We start from the raw sequence: 21,063 nt of genomic DNA on the forward strand, positions 1-21,063 counted from the left end.
CCAAAGTAGGCTAATCCTAAAGACTCAGAACACTTTTTCACATGAATGTGTACTGGTAAATTGCTTTCCAGAAAGGCTAAATCTTTTGCGGCCATTAGCAATACATGGGAGCCTCTTCCACCATGCCCATAACCTAATAAATCAATTTGATAGGCCCTTTTGTTTTTTATTTATATTTTTTATTGATTTCAGAAAGGAAGGGAGAGGGAGAGAGATAGAAACATCAATGATGAGAGAGAATCATTGATCAGCTGCCTCCTGCACGCCCCACACTGGGGATAAAGCCCACAATCCGGGCATGTGCCCTGACCAGGAATCAAACTACAAGCTCCTGGTTCATAGGTTGATGCTCAATGAGCCACACCAGCCGGGATCTCTTACTTTTTAAAAATCATTAATAGGGATACATATATTTTTCATATATTGCTTAGCTATTTGTATTTCTTATTTCTTGTCATTATCATCTATTTTTAACTATTATGTATATATGTAATATATCCATATATATTTATCACAATTTGCAAGTGCTTATTCATACAGTTGTAATTTGCCTTTAAATCTTATTACATGTTGATGTAAACATTTTATAATTTATTTGTTTAAATCTGTATGTATCTCTGATCTGTGACTTGTCTCTTTGTTTTTATGTTTAAAAATTAATTGATTCTTAGTTCAGAAAAAAATTGTAATTAAAAAACTGTACTTCTTTAATCCTGCTGAAATGTATAATCTTATTTTAGAGGCCCGGTGCACAAAATTCGTGCATGGGGGGGGGGGTGTTCCTCAGCCCAGCCTACACCCTTTCCAATCTAGGACTCCTCGGGGGATGTCCCACTGCTGGGGATCAGACCTAAACCGGCAGTCGGACATCCTTCTTGCAATCCGGGACCGCTGGCTCCTAACTGCTCACCTGCCTGCCTAGCTGATCTCCCTGAACCACTCTGCCTGCCTGCCTGATCACCCCTAACCACTCTGCCTGCCTGCCTGATTATCCCTTACTTCTCTCCCCTGCCAGCCTGATCGCCCCTAAACGCCTCTGCCTCGGCCCTGCCACCATGGCTTTGTCAGGAAGGACATCGGGAAGATGTCCAGTCTATCTGGTCTAATTAGCATATTACCCTTTTATTAGTATAGATAGTAAAGTGATGCTATACCTATTTCTTTAAAAATAAGTTATTTTCTTTCCAATTTATATCACTATCTTTATTATACACTAAGTTCTTCTATAAAAGAAACATTTTCTGGGAAAACTTTCCCCTCTATTATAACCTTTTAAAAAACATGCTTGACTTTGATGTGAACTAACTGGGGAGCTACTATAATTTTTCAACCTAGAATTTCTTTGATTTGAAATTACCATCTTGATCTCTGCAGAATTGTTCTGTCTCTTCAGATGATAGCTAGTAGAACTACAAGATTATAATGGAAACATTACCCCTTATTCAAGTTGGATAGTATTTTTCTATACTGTAGAATGCTATCTTTTTCCCTGTGGGAGTCAGCAATTCATTCAAGAGCTACATTCATCTTTACTTGTTACAAATAAATATTTGCTCATTCTTCAAATAGTATTTCAACATAATTTACCCAAATGTGTTATGCCAACCAACTCTTGTATTTTCTTCTTGGATATATTCTCCTCCCTCTCTTCCTCTCTGTAAGTATTTGTGGAGTACCTAGTATAAGCCAGATTCAGACTCTTTTTGGTTGTAGGGATCCAGTAGTGAACAAAATGGACATAAAAACCCTTTTACTTATTAAGCTTATATTCTAGTAGGGAGAGGACACATAATAAGAAAAATAAAATATATAATATATTAGGTGGACAAGTTGGGGGGACATGAAGTGGGAAGAGATAGAAGTAGTAACTGGGATTGTAGGTACCATGTAGTTATATGTAGTATAAGCAGCAAATGTCATGCTCAGTGGTTGTCATTTAAATAAATGTTACAGAATGATGATACATTATTCTTAATAGCAGATAAGTTTGATTCTAAGAAATGCACAAGTTCTTTGCATATCTTCTTAATCAGCCCTTGAATTATGATTGTAATTTTTCCTTCCATCTTTGGCTCCAGCTTCTGAAAGTAAAGCAATTAAAAAAGACTGACTATAGGGAAATAATAAATTTTCAGGTAGAAAAAGTTTTCCATTATGGATCTTTATGGTGAGATATTTTTAATAAGTAGGTTAATTTTCTAGGAGAAAAAAAATGTTATGTCAACATAATTTTAAAGGTAAAATAATTTACTTCCTACAGTCCTTCAAGGAGCAATGTGACATGGGCTATGATGAGTATTAGATTCATGGACCCTGCCTCCCCAGTCCACCAGTCTGTGACTTTGGATAAGTCACTTGAGGTCTGGAACCCAGTCTCCTCGTGTTGCAAAGTGGAATGAATTCCTACCTCCTGGGTACACACTTACAACAACAGACAAATTAAGTCCCAGAGATCTAATAATGCACAGTACAGTGAATATAGACAACAGTATTGTATTATAACCAACAAACTTACTGAGGGACTAGGTCTTAATTATTCCTATTACAAAAAGAGAAGTAATTATGTGATGTGATAGAGGTGCTAGTAGGGAGCAGCTATGGGGTCAAGCCTCAGACTGACCTGTGGCAGGGCCACAAACAAGTCCCAGTTTGGAGGGCAGAGCCCTCCTAGCATAATTAAGCTTGACCTTATAGTCCTCCCTTGTTCCTAGGTACCTAATGGGCTGTGGGAGGTGCAGCAAGTGCTGCCAAAACAAGTGAAACTTACAAGAACATTGTAAATTATCTTGTTTACCTCTGACTATAAAATAAAGCATCAGCTTGCAGTCTGGATCTGTTCTGTGGTCTCAGTCACGCACAGAAGATCCACCTAGACCCAGCTTATTCTCTTTGTCTGTCTTTTCTTCATCCTTTGCCGGCCCCCCTCAGGCTTGCCGAACCCTTGGCTGTGCTGGCACGGCACAAGCAAGTGCTGCCAAAGCAAGGTGAAACTTGCAAGAACATTGTAAACATGTTGACCACTTCCCTTGTTTTGCTTTGTGTGCTCTGACTATAAAATAAAGCTTCAGCTTGCAGGCTGGGTCTCTCCGTGTTCTCATCCAGGCACAAGAGATCCACCTAGCCCCAGCTGTATTCTCTTGTCTGTCTTCTTTAATCCTTCACCGCCCCTCCTCAGGTTCACCCCTGGCTGTGCTGAGCACGGTTCAGGTGCTAACTATTGCTACAACTGCAATAACATTACAATATATAAATATATCCAATAACATGTTGTATACCTTAAATTTACACCATGTTGCATGTCATATAAATGGAGTGGCCAGATTATTATGACCACCTGGCATTTGTAGGCAAATTAGCCATACACTGCATCGTATGAGATATAGAAGCCGAAGGCCTGTTCAAACACCTTTGCTGTCTGCAGTTACCAAGATAAAATGTCTCCAATTTGCACAGAAACACAAGGATTGGACAGTCAAGCATTGGAAAAAAGTCATGTGGTCCAATGAATCACGTTTCCAGTTGCATCATGCAGATGGCAGAGTGAGAATTTCGCGGAAACAGCATGAAAGTATGCACTCCACATGCATGAGTACAACCCTTCAAGCTGGTGGAGGCAGTGTTATGGTTTGGGGCATGTTTCCAGGCATGATTTGGGCCCTTTAATTCGTGTGGAACAACGTCTGAATAGCACAACATACCTAAGTATCGTTGCTAATCAAGTTCATCCTATCATGTTGATGGCATATCCCAATGGAGATGGCTTCTTCCAACAAGACAATGTGCCATGCCACAGTGCTTGTATTGTGCAGGAGTGCTTTCAAGAACATGTGGGAGACTTTACCCTGCTTAGGTGGCCCCCACAATCACCAGATCTCAATCCAATTGAGCATTTGTGGGACGAAGTTAAAAGAGCCATCAGGCAGCTGGTTCCACAACCATAAAATCTCACAGAACTGGACAGTACTATTCATCAGGCATGGTGTCAGATTCCTCACATCACCTTTCAACATCTTGTGGAGTCAATGCCAAGAAGAATTACCATAGTATTGAAGGCAAAAGGTGGCCCAACGAAGTACTGATGGGGTGGTCATAATAATCTGGCCACTCAGTGTATATTTCAATAAAAATAAATAATACATAAATATAAATAATTCCAGTGCCTAAAATAGGAAAACTGCTAAAAAAAAAATCTTGAGTTCTTGTTTTTCACTAGAATTTTTTTTTTTTAATGTAGGTGAAGTATGTGCAAGAAGGCTTTACCCAATAATTTTCATGAGCCCTGGACCATTGGTGAGGATGACATTTTGTTCCCTTGTACAAGGTGCTTTTGGCATAAGTTATATTATCTTTAGAGTCCAAGGTACGTTTGGTCATTTTGTAAACTTATGAAGTTAAAATTCATTGTTTTTCTTTTTAAGAATATTCAAAACTTATACATTGTTTTGTAAGAAATTGTTTCTGTGGGAAATGAGTTTATGTTTGCTCCAAAAGAGAAACTGCTCAGTGGATAACTTAATTGACTTGTAAATCATCCAGAATTGTGATTTCTGGGCATAGCTAGAACACATTGGTTGCAAAATAACACTTTTGACTGTGATTGTGATTCTACACCACAGAAAGCCTTTTCTGCAGTGGTAATTCTTGTGGATCAGAAGATCTGGGTTCGAAATCATAGCTGGCTGATTAGCTCTGGACAGGTTGTTACACTGTATCAGAGTTTTCTTTATAGTGATATCCTATATAATAAAAACTTAATATGCTCAGTGCCTGATCGTCCTGTCATCTGTTCAACCAATCAAAGCATAATATGCTAATGATATGCTAAGGATGATCAACCACTTGCTATGACATGCACTATCCACCAGGGGGCAGATGCTCCAACCTGTAGATTAGCTTGCTGCTGGAGTACGGCTGATCAGGACTGAGCAAGATGAGCAGGACACACCCTGGAGCCCTCTGTGGTCCTTCCCTGGCTGGCCAACCTTCTGCATCCCTCCCTGGCCTCGATCGTGCACCGGTGGGGTCCCTCGGCCTGGCCTGCGCCCTCTCCCAATCCGGGACCCCTCAGGGGATGTCGGAGACCCAGTTTCAGCCTGCTCCCACAGGCCAGGCCGAGGGACCCCACTGGTGCATGGGTTCGTGCACCAGGCCTCTAGTTATAATAATAAAAGGTTAGAATGAGTTTTGAAAACAAACTATACAAATATTAGATGCTATGCAATTCAGAGTTAACAGATTGCTTTTTAGAACATGTAATTAGTGAAGAATTTTGACTCTTTATGAGCATAGATAATTGAAAGTTTGTTTCTTTCCTTGGCACCAAAAAGCAGTGCAGATAATTTGGGGGAAAATGAGGTGAGTAATAAAGAAAAGCATGCATACCATCTGAAACTCCCCCCCCCCCCCCCGAAGAACTATATTAAGAATACTAGAGGCCCAGTCCGGGATCCCTCGGGGATCGGGCCTAAGCTGGCAGTCAGACATCGCTCCCGCAATCTGGGACCCCTTGCTCCTTACCGCCTGCCTGCAGCGGAGGTGGGAGAGGCTCCTACCACTGCCACTGCACTCACCAGCCATGAGCTGGCTTCTGGCTGAGCAGCGCTCCCCAGAAGCACACTGACCACCATGGGGCAGCTCCTGCGTTGAGCATCTGCCCCCTGGTGGTCAGTGAGCATCATAGCGACTGGTTGTTCCACCATTTGGTCAATTTCCATATTACTCTTTTATTATATAGGTTTGTTTTCAGGTGGAACTCTGCATGGAACCAGCATTATCTGCATTTATCCCACATAAACCCTGGGCTGTACCAAACATAATCCTGAGAGAGGAGCTGGTTTTCTGTATGTTTCAGGTAAAGACTTCTCAGTGACACTAACCACCTCCTGTTAACTTTTTTCTATAACAATTCGAGAAGGAAGCTGGCAGCTTTGATCTGAAAGGCATATAGCAAAGCCTCTCTAAAATTGGTTTTATACTCATTCCCTTTTCTTTCTTTATTTCTAGGTCCGAAAGTCAGTAAAGTAACCAGGCTTCGTCAGAATTCAAACCAAGGGCATGTGGCCACTTGTAATGATGTTATTCTGACCAAACCAGCAGGAATCATACAGATTCCAAGATATTTTCACAGAACCACTATGAGGTGAGACAGGAATATTTGTTTTGATGAAAGAAGTATGTGAATGATTACTTGACAGGTAGCAACACTTACTGTTTGTCTAAAGTCTTATTTTTCACCTTGTCTCCTTAAAGAATAGACTTTTAGATAATCCCTGATCTAAGGCCTTTAATATGCAAAAGCTGATTGTAAGATTATCCCTGTTGATAAATTGTATTTTTTCAAAAAAAAAAAAAAAAGAGGTAATTTATCAGGCAAAATGGAAATTCAAATCTCTATCAAAGAGTTTTAGGGGTTAAAGTAATATGTGTAGAATCTTCTGGCACTTAGTAAGTACTCAGTAATTGTTTCTAAAAATTTCCATGATGGAAATAGAACTTTCCTGGAATTAAAAAACAGATAAGTTTAAAGGATAAGTGAGTCCTCTTCCCCCCAACCATTTGCCCATTAAAAAATTAATAATAAAAATAATAATAAAGTACACATGTAAAAACTTAAAGGGATAAATGAAAAGTGAAGATTTATATAATGTCAATCCTAACTAAATTTATATGATTTGGGGGAGTTTGGGGAAAATTTAGGCAAGTGTAAGACCTTGACTCTTACAGGTTGCCAGTCAGAATTTTGAGTACCTTACATGACTCACCAACCATTTCCCATGATTGGTGAATTTACTCAAGCCTTTTGACTCATTAAGTATTAGAGAATACTTTTTCATTGTTGTAAATTAAAGTAGAAATCTTTCTCTTCCTCAAGCACAAAGGAGTAGATATAAAAATGAAGGCATGCTAAGTCAATAACAGTGATGAATTAAATTCTAAACAAAGTAAATAACAGTATATGCTGTTTAGAAATCATTTCTGATATTCTTCCATCTATGCCATAGTTGCCACTGGAGGTTATTAGCCCCTTTAAATCACATAATTTGCCTAGATATTACTAACTTCCAGATGAAGCCAGCACCCTTGGCCTGTGAGGGTCACCTGTGGGTTTATGAAGGATTTGGATTAGGCAAAAAATTAGTAGGTAATTAATCTCCCATGAGAAACTGTGTTTTTTTTTTATTTATTTTCTTTTATGAAATACCAGTGGCCCAGTGCACCTTGAGGTTTCCCATCAAGCCCTGCCGGGTGGGGGATGTGGCCTGAAATCCCCTGCCAAGCCCCGCCAGGCATGGGGTACAGCCTCAGGTTCCCTGGCCCGGCACCAGGAGGGGGCGCAACCTCAGGTCCCCTGTCAAGCTCCACTTGGAGGGGAGCACAGCCTCAGGTCCCCCGTCAAGCCCTGCTGGGCAGGGGGATGTGGCCTGAGGTCCCCTGACCCAGGGCAAGGGGAGCAGCCTGAGGTCCCCAGGCCCAGCACTGGGGCAAGGGGGCCGCACCTTGAGGTTTCCCGTCAAGCCCCACCAGGTGGGGGGCATGGCCTCATGTCCCCAGCCCAGTGCCAGAGTGGGGAATGCAGCCTCAGGTACCCTGGCCAGGTGCTGGGGAAGGGGGCGCAGCCTGAGGTCCCCCGGTCTGGCACTGGGGTGGGGGGAGCATCCTGAGGTCATCCGGCCCAACACCAGGGCAGGGCGTGCACCTTGAGGTACCCCTTCAAGCCCCACCGGGCAGGGGGGCACAGCCTCAGGTCCCCAGGCCTGGCACCAGGGTGGGGGGGCACAGCCTGAGGTCCCCCGTCAAGCCCTGCCGGGTTGGGGGCACAGCCTGAGGTCCCACAGCCTGGTGCCAGGGCAGGGGTTGCGACCTGAGGTCCCCTGTCAAGCCCCATAAGGGCGGGAGGGGTGGGTAACAGCCTCAGGTCTCTGCTGATTGCTCATTAAGGCTCATTACAGGAACTTGGCCTCCGCTGTGGGTGCAGTCATCTTGTGTTATGGAAACCCCGCCTCCACTGTGGGTGCCACCATCTTTTGTGGTGGAGTGACGGTCAATTTGCATATTCCCTCTTTATTATATAGGATTATTTTATATTCAGTGTCTGATGTAAATTCATTTCTTATATGATATTGAAAAACCTTACTGTTACTATATTTTTTTAGATTTATAATTGAGATTAATCAAATATTCTCTCAAATTAAGTTACAAACAAAACCCAACCATATGCTGCTTACTTGGGTCATACTTAGATTAAATTTGCCCAGAAATACCAAAAACAAAGGATGAATAAAGCAGTTTTAGACAATGGTAACACAAGAACATTGAGACTATAATATCAATTAGGCAAAACAATATAGGAAAAGACATTAAATGGAAACAGGGTTTAGGCTGGCTGACCAACAGTACCTGATGTGATGGGATCTGATGGTCCCGGGTTCAAATCTCAGTTCTACCACACAGTAGTTCAGTGACAGGTGCACTATAAACTCCCAGTTTACGCAGTCAACAATACGCATGCCTACTGAAATAAGGCGACTGCCCAGAGGGAGAGGAGATATAGCATTTCACTAGCCTTTGACTTCCTAAAAAGGAAAAACATCCCAGGGTCATGCCAGAGTTGATAAATCAGCCAATTGTTCAACCACTGTTGTTTTTTCTTTGGACTTACACGTTACCATCCCAGAAATAGGCACAATGACAAGCTTTGTGTTTCTACTTAAGGGAATGTCAATAAACACAGAGCTTCCTGGTTTCTGAGCCAATTTTGCATCAAAAGCTTCATAGCTTCTTGTGAGGAGAATGCAGGATCTGGGCCCAGTACCATTGGAAACTAACTGTGCTTCCTCCTTTCTTGCCTTACAGAATACCTGTCACTTATATTGCCTCATAGGGTGGTTTTGAGACTTTAATGAGGCCTGTTAATTAATACAAAAGAAAACAAGCTTCTTCTGTGTTTGAATTAAAAAAATACATTCCCCTTTCTATTCTTTAATTGTGCTGCTTGGAAGAAAATATTAGACTGTTTTTTCCTTATTGCCTTTCCGTGGGTAGGGTGTCTTAGTGTACACAGTTTAGAAGAACAAAGAAATACAGAAAGAGGGGGAAATAGTACATTAGCTATATCAGTTATCTATATATATATAAAAGCCTAAGCGACCGTTACAACCCATTGACTGAATGACCGGTCGACCAGTCACTATGATGACACACTGACCACCAAGGGGCAGATGCTCAATGAAGGAATGAAGGAGCTACCCCCTGGTGGTTAGTGCACTCCCACAGCCAACCTCCCATGGCTGGCCAACCTCCCACAGTCCTTCCCCCCAGCTGGCCCTAATCAGCCCCCATCACCGGTCAGACGGAGGGACCCCACCTGTGCATGAATTCGTGCACCAGGCCTCTAGTAATATATAATGTTAATGAACTACACACCTGTTAATTTTACTTAGAATTAGTTCTTAAAACATATGCACTACTTCCTGTCTCTGCCCCCAAAAGTTTTAATGACTCCATTTCAATTTTTGCAAGTAAGGTTTACAAACTCTAGGCGCTAACTTAATGCTTGAGGTCAGTAGATTATTCAATGAGTATTTAGCATGACCAAGTATTATGATTTATCCCTAGAATGCAAGGATAGTTTTTTAATATTGAAAAATATATTATGCATCATATAAGTAGGTCATATTAAGAAATCTAGATATAGAGGAAACCAAGATGGCAGCATAGGTAACACCTGAACTTGCTGCCTTGCACAATAACTTCAAAACTACAACTAAAAGACAAAACAGACATCATCCAGAATCACAGGAAGGCTGGCTGAGTGGAAATTCCACAATTAGAAGGAAAGAGAAAAGCACACTGAGACTCAGAGGAGGTGTGAAAGGTAGAGGTACGGAGGTGCGCGCGCAAAGAGGGCTGGCAATTGAGTATGCGGCTGGCTTTTTCAAGCTGGAGGGAGACACAAGCTCCCGACTGCTCTGAACTCCAGTTCCGGGTGAGACTCTGGGGACCCAGACTCATACGGGGAGAAACTGGACTGTCTGGCAGCAGACGGAACTCGAGGCCAGCTTTCTCTCAGAGGTGCTTGCAGCGATTACCGCAGGACACTGAGACCCAGGGGCCTCTTAGGGCAGGGCTGACAGGAAGCCATTGCTGTTTGCTCCGCCCTGAGACTCTGCCCCACCCAAGCTGTGTGCAGAGGCTTTTGCATATGAATGTCCTGGTCCCTTGAATTCTAAACTTACCTATCAAACTGCAGCTGAGTCAGAGAGACCCAGAACATCCAAAAGAAGGCCCAAGGCCTTACAGCAGCTTGCATTGCTTCACAGCTGGGCCTCATCTGGGCACCTCTAAAACCCAAAAAAAGAAGAGGAATCTGCAGATCTCTCTGTAGCTTCTGTGGTGGCCTCAGGCAGAAGCTAAATTAGCACCTCCTTGGAGATCCAAGAGCCAGTGTACCCAGGGGTCAGAATAGGACCATCCAGATTACAACTCCTCAGATCCATAAAGGACACACTCAGGGGGCAGACTCAGTGAGCACCAAAGCCCCACTGAAGCAAGTCTTGCCTCATAAGGGTGTCTCCAGCACAGAAGTTCTCCCATCATAGACACAGCTGATCCTCACAGCCAATTGGCCTGGAAGTCAATTCCTCCCAGTGATACCAACAAAATCAAGGCTTAACTACAACAAGACTGTGCACACAGCCCACAAATGGGGTGCACCAAGAGTGTCCACCTCAGGTAATTGGGGAGGCTGAGCCACTGGGCCCTATAGGACACCTAGCACACAAAGACACTCTATCAACTCTGGGAAGCAGCCAAAATTCGGAGACAAAGAAACAGATCACAAATGAAAGAAATGGAGGAAAGCAAATGACTGGATATAGAGTTCAAAACCACGGTTATGAGGTTTTTCAAGAATTTTCTAGGAAAGGCCAATAAATTTAGCGATACCTTTGAGGATATGAAAAAGGACCAACTAGAAATTAAGCATACACTGACTGAAATAAAAAATAATATACAGAGATCCAACAGCAGACTAGAGGAACGCAAGAATCAAGTCAAAGAATTGAAATACAAAGAAGCAAAAAACACCCAACTGGAAAAGCAAAAAGAAAAAAGAATCCCAAAAGTTGAAGATAGTGTAAGGAGCCTCTGGGACAACTTCAAGCGTACCAACATCCAAGTTATGGGGGTGCCAGAAGAAGAGAGAGAGCAAGATACTGAAAACCTATTAGAAGAAATAATGACAGAAAACTTCCCCCACCTGGTGAAAGAAATAGACTTACAAGTCCAGGAAGTGCACAGAACCCCAAACAAAAGGAATCCAAAGAGGACCACACCAAGACACATCATAATTAAAATGCCAAGGGCAGCCAAAACCGGTTTGGCTCAGTGGATGGAGCGTCAGCCTGCGGACTGAAGGGTCCCAGGTTCGATTCCGGTCGGGGGCATGTAACTTGGTTGCGGGCACATCCCCAGTAGGAGGTGTGCAAGAGGCAGCTGATCGATGTTTCTCTCTCATTGATGTTTCTGACTATCTACCCCTCTTCCTTCCTCTCTGTAAAAAATCAATAAAATATATTTTTAAAAAAATAAATAAATAAAGCCACTTTGCCAATTCATCTCTTTAAAAAAAAAATAAAATAAAAACTAAAATAAAATAAAATAAAATGCCAAGGGCAAAAGACAAAGGGAGAATATTAAAAGCAGCAAGAGAAAAACAGTTAATTACCTACAAGGGAGCACCCATACAATTGTCAGCTGATTTCTCAACAGAAACTATGCAGGCCAGAAAGGGAGTGGCAAGAAATATTCAAAGTGATGAATAGCAAGAACCTACAACCAAGATTACTCTACCCAGCAAAGCTATCATTCAGAATTGAAGGTCAGATAAAGAGCTTCACAGATAAGAAAAAGCTAAAGGAGTTCATCACCGCCAAACCAGTATTATATGAAATGCTGAAAGGTATTCTTTAAGAAGAGGAAGAAGAAGAATAAGGTAAAGATAAAAATTATGAACAACAAATACATATCTATCAACAAGTGAATCTACAAATCAAGTGAATTAAAAACCTGATGAACAGAATAATCTGGTGAATATAATAGAATCAGGGGCACAGAAAGGGAGTGGACTGACAATCCTCAGGACGAAAGGAGTGTGGGGGGTGCAGGAAGAGACTGAACAAAAATCATACACCTATGGATGAGGACAGTGGGGAGGGGGTAAGGGCATAGGATGGGGTGAGGTGGGAACTGAGTGGAAGGGAGCTATGGGAGGAAAATAAGAAGAACAACTCTAATAATCTGAACAATAAAGATTAAAAAAAAAGAAATCTAGATATAAATTAATTATATAGCAATTATATCTTTAAAACCATTCCAGTAAAAATTAGTTAACAGATATAATGGAAAAGTCATTTCCATTATAGTTAACAACAAAAACCATAAAGCTAGGAATAACCATAAAATAATATATGACACTTATCATCAAATGTAAAACTTTATACACAGACACATATACAAACCCATACACAGGCACGTACACACAAACAGATCTGATTAGAGAAAAGTAATATATTCTAATACTGGAAGAGAGAATAAACATTACTTTATCCCAAATTAATTTACAAATATATTTCCCAATACAATTCTAATGGGACCTTTTTTTCAGAGAGTAAGGAAGAACTTGATAAGTCTAAAGGTTTTCCTTAAAATAAATACACAAGCTGAAAATACTTTGGGGGGAAAAGACCAGGTGATGAAGCAAATTATCAGATATTAAAACATACTTTAAAACAATAATAATTAAAACAGAATACTGCTAGTACAAGAAGAGACACATATAAGTGGACCAGAAGTGAAATCAGAAATACAGGCATTTAAATGATAAATTTGACTTTACAATTCAGAGAGGAAAATAAACTTTATTCTTCATCATATCAGAGAATAGCTGATTAAAGAGTTAAACATTTTTCTTAAGCCATTAAAATTAGAAAAAATAGGTAATTATTATAACTATAGATGGAAAAGGACCTTCTCATATTAAACCAATGAAAGAAAATGGAAAATTATCAATGAATTTCTATATAATTAAAACCTTTTCTGCTCTAACCAAAACAAAATCTAAAAAACAAATAAATGGGATTATCAACAACTCTGGGAAAGGGTTAAGATAATTAACATAGAGAATGTTTAAATCTGTATTAGAAAAGCTCAAATCTGTAAAAATAAATTTATAGGTCCAATATCTTTGTCTGGGCCTTGATTAAATTTCAAGTTAAAACCAGTCTCCAAAGCTTTTGACTTTTGTTCATTTCCTAGAGAATGACAAAATATTGACCCAAGTGATTTTGAGAACAAAAAGCACTGGGTTAACCATTAGCCTCTTTTAATAGATAAGAAGAGTTAGTGAATGTTTGCATATCAGTTACTATACAATCTAAATTAAATCTCTTCTTATTTTGTGTCTTGTCACAATGAAATTAATCCTCTGGCCATCTGTTTACTGAAAAGGACAGTTTTTCTATAATAGCAAAACATCTTAATAGTTCCTTATTGACTCAAAACCTTGAAACTATGAATGTGATAGCATACTACCTTTGTTAGAATGTTTGTTTCAGAAAATACCGTGTTTGATCAAAGTTGAAATGGTTTATCATAGGAAGCAGATTTAAATCATCAACCTTATGATATCCATGACTATGACCTTTGTAATGGGCCACTACTTGACTCAGCAAGTATAAAGCAACGTTTATTTTTTTAACTAAGAGGATCTCTAATGTAAGTTTTAAAAAAAAAAAAGTATAGCAAATAAGAGTTTAACCAATTAATTTTGAAATACAACTCTGAATCACTATTTTTGTAGATAATACCCTAATAGAAAAATGAGTAAGTAACCTACATGAGCAATTTATAGACAAATAAACACATATGAGAAAAAATATTTAACCTTGTTAAACAGGACTGAAAAAAAATTTTACATAGTAAGTTGCCAAAAAATATTTTTTTTTAAATATATTTTATTGATTTTTTACAGAGAGGAAGGGAGAGGGATAGAGAGTTAGAAACATCGATGAGAGAGAAACATCGATCAGCTGCCTCCTGCACACCTCCCACTGGAGATGTGTCCGCAACCAAGGTACATGCCCTTGACCGGAATCGAACCCGGGACCCTTCAGTCTGCAGGCTGACACTCTAGCTACTGAGCCAAACTGGTTTCCGCCAAAAAATATTTTAAAGTGATTAGACTTATTAAATAAAATGAAGTGTGGCTGGCATTTTTATGTTATCGTTGAAGTATAGTATGGGAGTACACTTTCTGGAGGGAGATATAGAAATTTTTCAAAAGTTAACTGTTTATTCAGTGTTTCTATTTTTAGCCATACTTATTAAAAATATACTTTATATATGTGTAAAGACATTTATGTACAAGATATTTGTTCAGCTAGTGTTACTTATAATGGCCAAAAAAATAATTTAAATGGGAAATTGGTTAAGAAAAGTATAGTTAATCCATAGGATAAAATGTTATGCAGACACTAAATAAAATATTTTCACATAATGTTTTTATGAAACTGGAAAACCCTACATGTAATACTGAATGAGACCAGGATGAAAAACTACATAGTACAATTAAAAATTTTAAGTGCTACATAAAGGCCTAAAGGAAAACACACCAATATGTTTAAGTGGATAATTCTGGAGTGCAAGATTATGAGTAATTATTTTTGAAATTATCTAAATTTTCTCTAGTGAAAGAACATTCTGATCTTAAAACTATAAGAAGCAAGAGAAGATGAAAAATTGTTTTGTTCTAGTTGAATTAGCTCTGTGAGAAAGAACTTCATGGCTACTAGCAGTCCACCTCATAAGATCGAGAACAATCCCTGTAGGAGTTCCAACTTTGGCCATCACCTTCTGAAGGGTGCTTTATGTCCTGGGGCAATGGGAGGGTGCACCATTGCTAATTAGTTCTAGGGTTCTGAGTTTCAGGAGACCTCTAAAAATGACTGCCTAAAAAGTTTCATTTAGACAAGCTAGTGGTTTTTACTTTCATGCTAGTTACTGCAACTTGCCTCTTATTCAATTGGTATGCTGCAAATAAATGAACGTTGTACCAGTATACAGCGAAGGCTCAAATACACTCCCTATAGATGATTATTTTACTTAAGTCTGGTGACAAAATTAATTTTTTCTTTGTTCTCTGAGGAACTAGCTAGAACATGTCACCTTCTCTAACACTAAGTAGCTTAAAAAATATCTACTAAGGTTAGTCCAGACATTGTATGAACTGGATACTGTGTCCTAGTTGGTTTAGAACCTCTAAGAACTGCTTAGATTCAGGAATCTGGAACTTATCGCTCTCTATTATAATCGGGTTTTATTCTGCTTACTTTTCCCATTCTTGTATTGTTAGGAATAAATATGGTATAAATTTGTAATTTCAAAAATAGGATTTATTTTCTCTTATTTTCTCAATAACCTTAGCCTTTTGAATAGTAAGAATTATTTTTGGCTAGGAAATTTATGTGATGGAGATTCACCTTCATTAAAATCTCATGGTCCTCTTATCATTGATTTTTACATACAATGTCAGTTTGGCCATGGAAGAATTTTCTTTGAGATATTCTTTTCATATTTCTGGTAAATATATTTCCTTTTTTTAATTTGTTTATGTGTTTTTTTTTATTGTGCTTTCTTAGGAAGACTGTGTTACCAAGTAAACAGATTGGAATTCTCTGTTTCGTTTGTCAGATTTAGGGGTGAAGACAAAATAATATTTAAGTTTGTGACTTTTGTACTCTGTGGAGGCCTCAAGCTAAATCTCTTTAAATATAAGATTGTTTAGATTATTTTATTTTTTCATATAGCCCCTAAAAATTGTGTTCATTTTTCTGGGTACTTGGAATATTATTATAACAATACTAGAGGCCCGATGCACTAAGATTCGTGCAATAGGCCTTCCTTCCCCTGGCTTTTGGCACCGGTTTTCCTCCAGCACCCAGGACCCAGGCCTTCCCTCCAGCTGGAGCAGAGAAGCCAAGCCTCTTCAGTCTTCAGTCTTCAGTCGTCTTCAGTCTTCACTCCACGCCTAGCTATGCAAATTAACCCATCTTTGTTGGGTTAATTTGCATGCTCACTCCTGATTGGCTGGTGGGCCTTGTGGAGGTATGGTCAATTTGCACATTTCTCTTTTATTAGTGTAGATATACATATTAGTGTAGATGTACATATAGCATAGAAAAATGTCTGGCAAGATTTACATTAAATTAGGAGTATTGGTTACTTATAGGCCAGAACTACAGGAGACTTATTTTCTTCTTTGAAGTCTGTATTTGTGAAATTTTCTACAATGTGCTTGTATCACTTACAATCAGAAGAATAAAAAATATAAATTGTTTGCTTGGATGTATTGACCATGAATATTCTCTTATTCTAGATTTCATGAGAGGAAAAGTTAAATTTAATGATAAAGTTAAGATAATAAAGGAGGTAAGGAATCCAATTAGCTTGGCTTTGGTTACATAATATGATGGAAATAGAATTAGGAATATCCTTGTTGCTAAACACTCCTTATTAAAAAGGGTACTCTGACTCCTGTCAATAACTTCCAGGTATCTGTGGCCTGATTTTAGTTGCCTTATAGTGAAATATGGACTTGTATAAATTGTCTTGGTGTTGAACTTTGGAGTGATGGACACCCAGGATAGATTAGGGAATGGAGAAAAAGGAGGTAGCACCTTATCTAATTAATGGATAAGAAGCACATCTGTTTTGTTCATGGGAACCCTCCTAGCTATTTTAAGTCTATTTATTGACATTCTTTGCATATATTTTATGTCTTTTAGATTATGTATGTATTTCTCTCTGCCTCTCTGTCTCTCTCTTTTTTCCTTGACCATTGCATAGTGAAACTAAAGAGCTACAAATATTGATTAAATAAATCAATTTTTGGATGGCATTAATTTTAGGTTGGATAATACCTAGAATATTTTGGAGTAGGCCCAAAATGTGATTGAATTCCTCAGTTCTCTTTTCTGGTATAGTAGTGCTGTGGCTCTTATGAAATTTAATATCCTGATTTCAACTACCTGAAAGAGGCCCAGATTTTTCTACCTAATAAATATATATAATTTGAATTACACATGCTGTCAAGCTGAATTTTAGGTGCATATAATTTGCTTGTAGGTTTAGTTTAACCAAATACTCAAATCTACTTCTCAACCTGCTTTTCTTGTTCTTTACTCACATTTTTTATATTGAATTATTTCTTACTGAATTTATAGGAAAATAAAATATTATTGTGGTATTTGCAAATCTAAGGAAGTCCTAAAAGTCTTAGGACAAACCTGTTGAATGTCAATTGTGACTTCACTCATTTCTAGACTGAAGATAATAAAATCTAGTTCTCATGATTGTGAATATTAAATGAAATTGTATATTACATATGAGCTACAAGACTACATTGAAATGTAGAAGTTAGTGATTTTATGGTTCACAGTTTGTGAGTTAAAGTCAAAGAACTTCATTCAGTCTGTCTTTTTTTGGGGGTATAAGTTTTTCAAAACAAAAGTAATTTAAACCTATAAGGAACTTTGGAAACAAAGGAACAGTGAAAGAAATTAATAAAAGTACTCTATAGTTGAAGTTTTAATGACCCACTTGTAGACATTAAAGCCAGATTCAAGAAGTAACTCAGCTTTTTTATTATTGTGTTAAATATTCTTTTTTCTTTTGCCTTAAGGATGTCCAGTATTAGATTTGATTCCTGTTGGTTCTGTTATAATTACATCTCCTAATTATCCTAATATTTATCCAAACATGCTGAACTGCACTTGGACTTTTTATTCCATATCAGGAAATAAAATTAAGGCAGTGATTAAAGATGAAAACAGAAGAATCTTGGAACTGTGAATGGGATTACTTCAATATTTATGATGGACCAGATCAGCAATCAAGATTACTTGGTAAATTGATATTTCTTAAATGGCCTATGTTAAGTGGCACTAAGTATTTATATAATGCATATATGTGGAAAATATGACCTACAATTACCTTGGGAACAATATCATTTGTTGTCAGTGATTTTCCATCAGGTCCTTAATCAGAATCCCGGAGCACAGTGGGCTGAGCATGAGACCACACCCACTGGATCTTGACCTTTAATACCAGCTCTTCTTGGTTTAAGTCCAATGATTTTTATCTCCCTTTACCATTAGGGAGCACTCGAATTTGTTTTTTCTCAAGAGGTAATATGTTTTAAGAAATTTCATTTTCTAAACTGAATATTTAGGTAACTTTTTTGAAAATATGCTTATTCAGGTTTCATTCTTACAATAAAAATGGCCATTTTTAGACCCAGGGTAAATTAAAAAGGAAAAGGCTAATTAGATTGAATAATCTTTACAAATTTATTGACCACATGGTGTCTAACATGCTTGGATATCCTGTGCTAAGACTGACTCACAGAGGGAAACTTTTCCAAAGATTTTGAAATCCAATATTACATCACCTCTCTCCAGTCTCCTCCCAGTTCTGCCTCTCAGGACACCCTTACAAATCACCTGTCACAAAGGGCAACAGAAGAGTATTTGATAGTATCTTTTCCAAGGATGTTGACCTCTTCTGTGATATTCCAGGATTTATAACATCAATATGTCCAACAATTTGCTTCAAAATTCGAAGATTACCTAACTTTCTTTTTAAAAAAACGTATTTTATTGATTTTTTTACAGAGAGGAAAGGAGAAGGATAGAGAGTTAGAAACATCAATGAGAAAGAAACATCGATCAGCTACCTCCTGCACACCTCGTACTGGGGATGTGCTGGCAACCAAGGTACATGCCCTTGACGGAAATTGAACTGGGACCTTTCAGTCCGCAGGCTGACGCTCTATCCACTGAGCCAAACCGGTTAGGGCCCTAACTCTTTCTTATTGGTGAGTTTGGTACCCATGAAGATTTCTAAGGCAATTAGAGTATGGGGGAGGGGAAGATAGAGCATTTTAAGCTATTAGTTCTCCTAAAGATTAATTAGCGATATCTACAGCAACAGACCCTACAACTCTTAACTCTCATTAGAGCCCTGGAGCCAAAGACGCATGGAACACATCCGTGGTTGAAAAATTTGGATTTGTTACTCACTGCAGAGAGGGAGAACATACACCAGAGGTCTCAGTTAGAGGGTGTTAGAAAGAGTCTACTATAGGATTTGGGTTTTGCTTGGGTAGTTTTGCAGAGGGTCTAAAGCAGTGGACTTGGCTCTAGATTAGTTGCTGTCAGGAAGTGAGGCAATTTTATGATTGGGTATCTCAATTACAGGAAGGCCTGACTTGAATAAGGATAAAACCACAAATGAGTAGCACTCGCTCATTTTAGCTGAGATAAAGGATCGGGAGACCGGAGGGAGGAGATTGTTTGGTATTTTGGTGGCTGCGAGTGACCTTGTTTTTATCTCGCCTTATTACAGATGCAGAGAGTCCTATCTGTTGTTGATGTTCTGTGAGATTGTTTATTTCCAAGAGAACAGCACATTCTAGCTGTGAGCATCACATCACACGGGTTTCAGGGGCTGCTTTTCTCATTTTTACTCTTAAGTACTCTCCAACCTGGCTACATTATTCTTCTTTAAAAGTTTTGATTAATCTAAAATTTAGAGATATCAAATGGTTAAAAATGAGACAACTTGTTTTTCTTTAATTAGCTTATATGATTCTGTGTAAAAATGAGGGAACTAGCATTTGTTTATTAGTTTATACAATTTTATTTCACGTAAATTTATATACCTTACATAATTTTATTTCAATGAAACATGCAATTTCTATAAGGATTTTTTTAAAACTATTGAACATAGAGCCCCATTGCTATTCTCTTAGCTAGTAAGAAGGGCTATCCCTTATACAGAACCACACTGTCTACAATTCTGCATAGTCTTAGTTATCTTTTCTTGCTAAATTTTTTTGTTCACCTAAGTAGAATTCAGCAGTTTTTAGCTAGTTTTTAATTATTGATGAGAATGTGAATGGAGTGGTAGTTAGCCGCCAAATACTTTCCACTGGAAATCTTTTACAATATTTTAATGAAAATAAATTAGCAAAATTAAGGTCATCTGGTCACCCTTCTTCCATTTATTCCTTGAAAGTAAGACATCAGTAATTAGTAAACGCCATATTAAATTACAGGTTAAATTCATCCATTTCCTGGTGTGTTAGGCACATTGGAGACACAATGGTGCACAAGTCAGATGATCACTGCCACCTTCCCTTAGGAAGACAGATAATAAAGAAAACATAATACTATTTAACAATACATCTCCAAGGCCACTTCCATCCCATAATCCTAACGGCCGCTTTCCACTTTTTCTTCTTAGCATTTATCATGAACTGGCGAATATATATTTATTTGGCTAAAATCTTTCTCCCTCCACCAGAATGAAAATTTCCTGAGAATGATACTTAGTCTCTTCTCTTCATTGATGTATCTCCAGCGTTTTGAGTGCAAACACTTAGCAAGGGCATCATGTGAGGACTGTTCTGGCTGCTGTGTGGAAGAGTGGATTTTAGGGCAACAGGGTGAATTATATCAACAGCTATGAAGCTATGGTAGTAGTCTAGACCTGCGTTGTCCAATCGGTGTTGCTATTTAAATTTGTTAAAATGAAATAAAATGTGCTCAGTTGCTACATGTAGTAACTGACTACCATACTGGACACACTGATATAGAACTTTCCATCACTGCAGAAAGTTCTATTACTAGTTTTAGATAATAGATTATCTTACCTTACATTAGGATGGCAACAATAGGGGACAAGTGAAGTGGACAGATCTAGCAACAGAATTGGTAGGATTTCTTGATGGCTTGAATATGGAATTAAACATGCAGATCAAGGATGACTGCTAGGTTTATGATGTGAGATTTTGGAGGTGGTATTTCTAGAGATGGGAAGTACTAGAGGGCAAACTAGGTTGGTTGGAAGAAATCAGTTTGTCCCATGTTAAATTTTTAATGCTATGCTAGACCCAGATGGAGTTGGCAATAGGTAGCTAGAGGTAGAACTCCTGAGCTACAGAAA

At 38.6% G+C, this 21,063-nt stretch overlaps 1 protein-coding gene across 1 annotated transcript in view; it reads left to right on the forward strand.

The window, feature by feature from the left end:
- Nucleotides 1-17,907, forward strand: part of OVCH1 (ovochymase 1) — a gene marked incomplete at both ends in the record, with an annotated part of 59,089 nt that extends 41,182 nt beyond the window's left edge. Inside the window, 4 exon segments of the mRNA XM_080660232.1 lie at nucleotides 4,235-4,360; nucleotides 6,004-6,139; nucleotides 7,002-7,141; nucleotides 17,738-17,907. Of these exon segments, the coding sequence (XP_080516358.1) occupies nucleotides 4,235-4,360; nucleotides 6,004-6,139; nucleotides 7,002-7,141; nucleotides 17,738-17,907 (572 nt within the window).
- Nucleotides 17,908-21,063: the final 3,156 nt, after the last annotated feature.

The sequence above is a fragment of the Plecotus auritus genome, assembly GCF_963455305.1.
Source record: "Plecotus auritus genome assembly, chromosome: 3".
Taxonomy (NCBI): Eukaryota; Metazoa; Chordata; class Mammalia; order Chiroptera; family Vespertilionidae; genus Plecotus; species Plecotus auritus.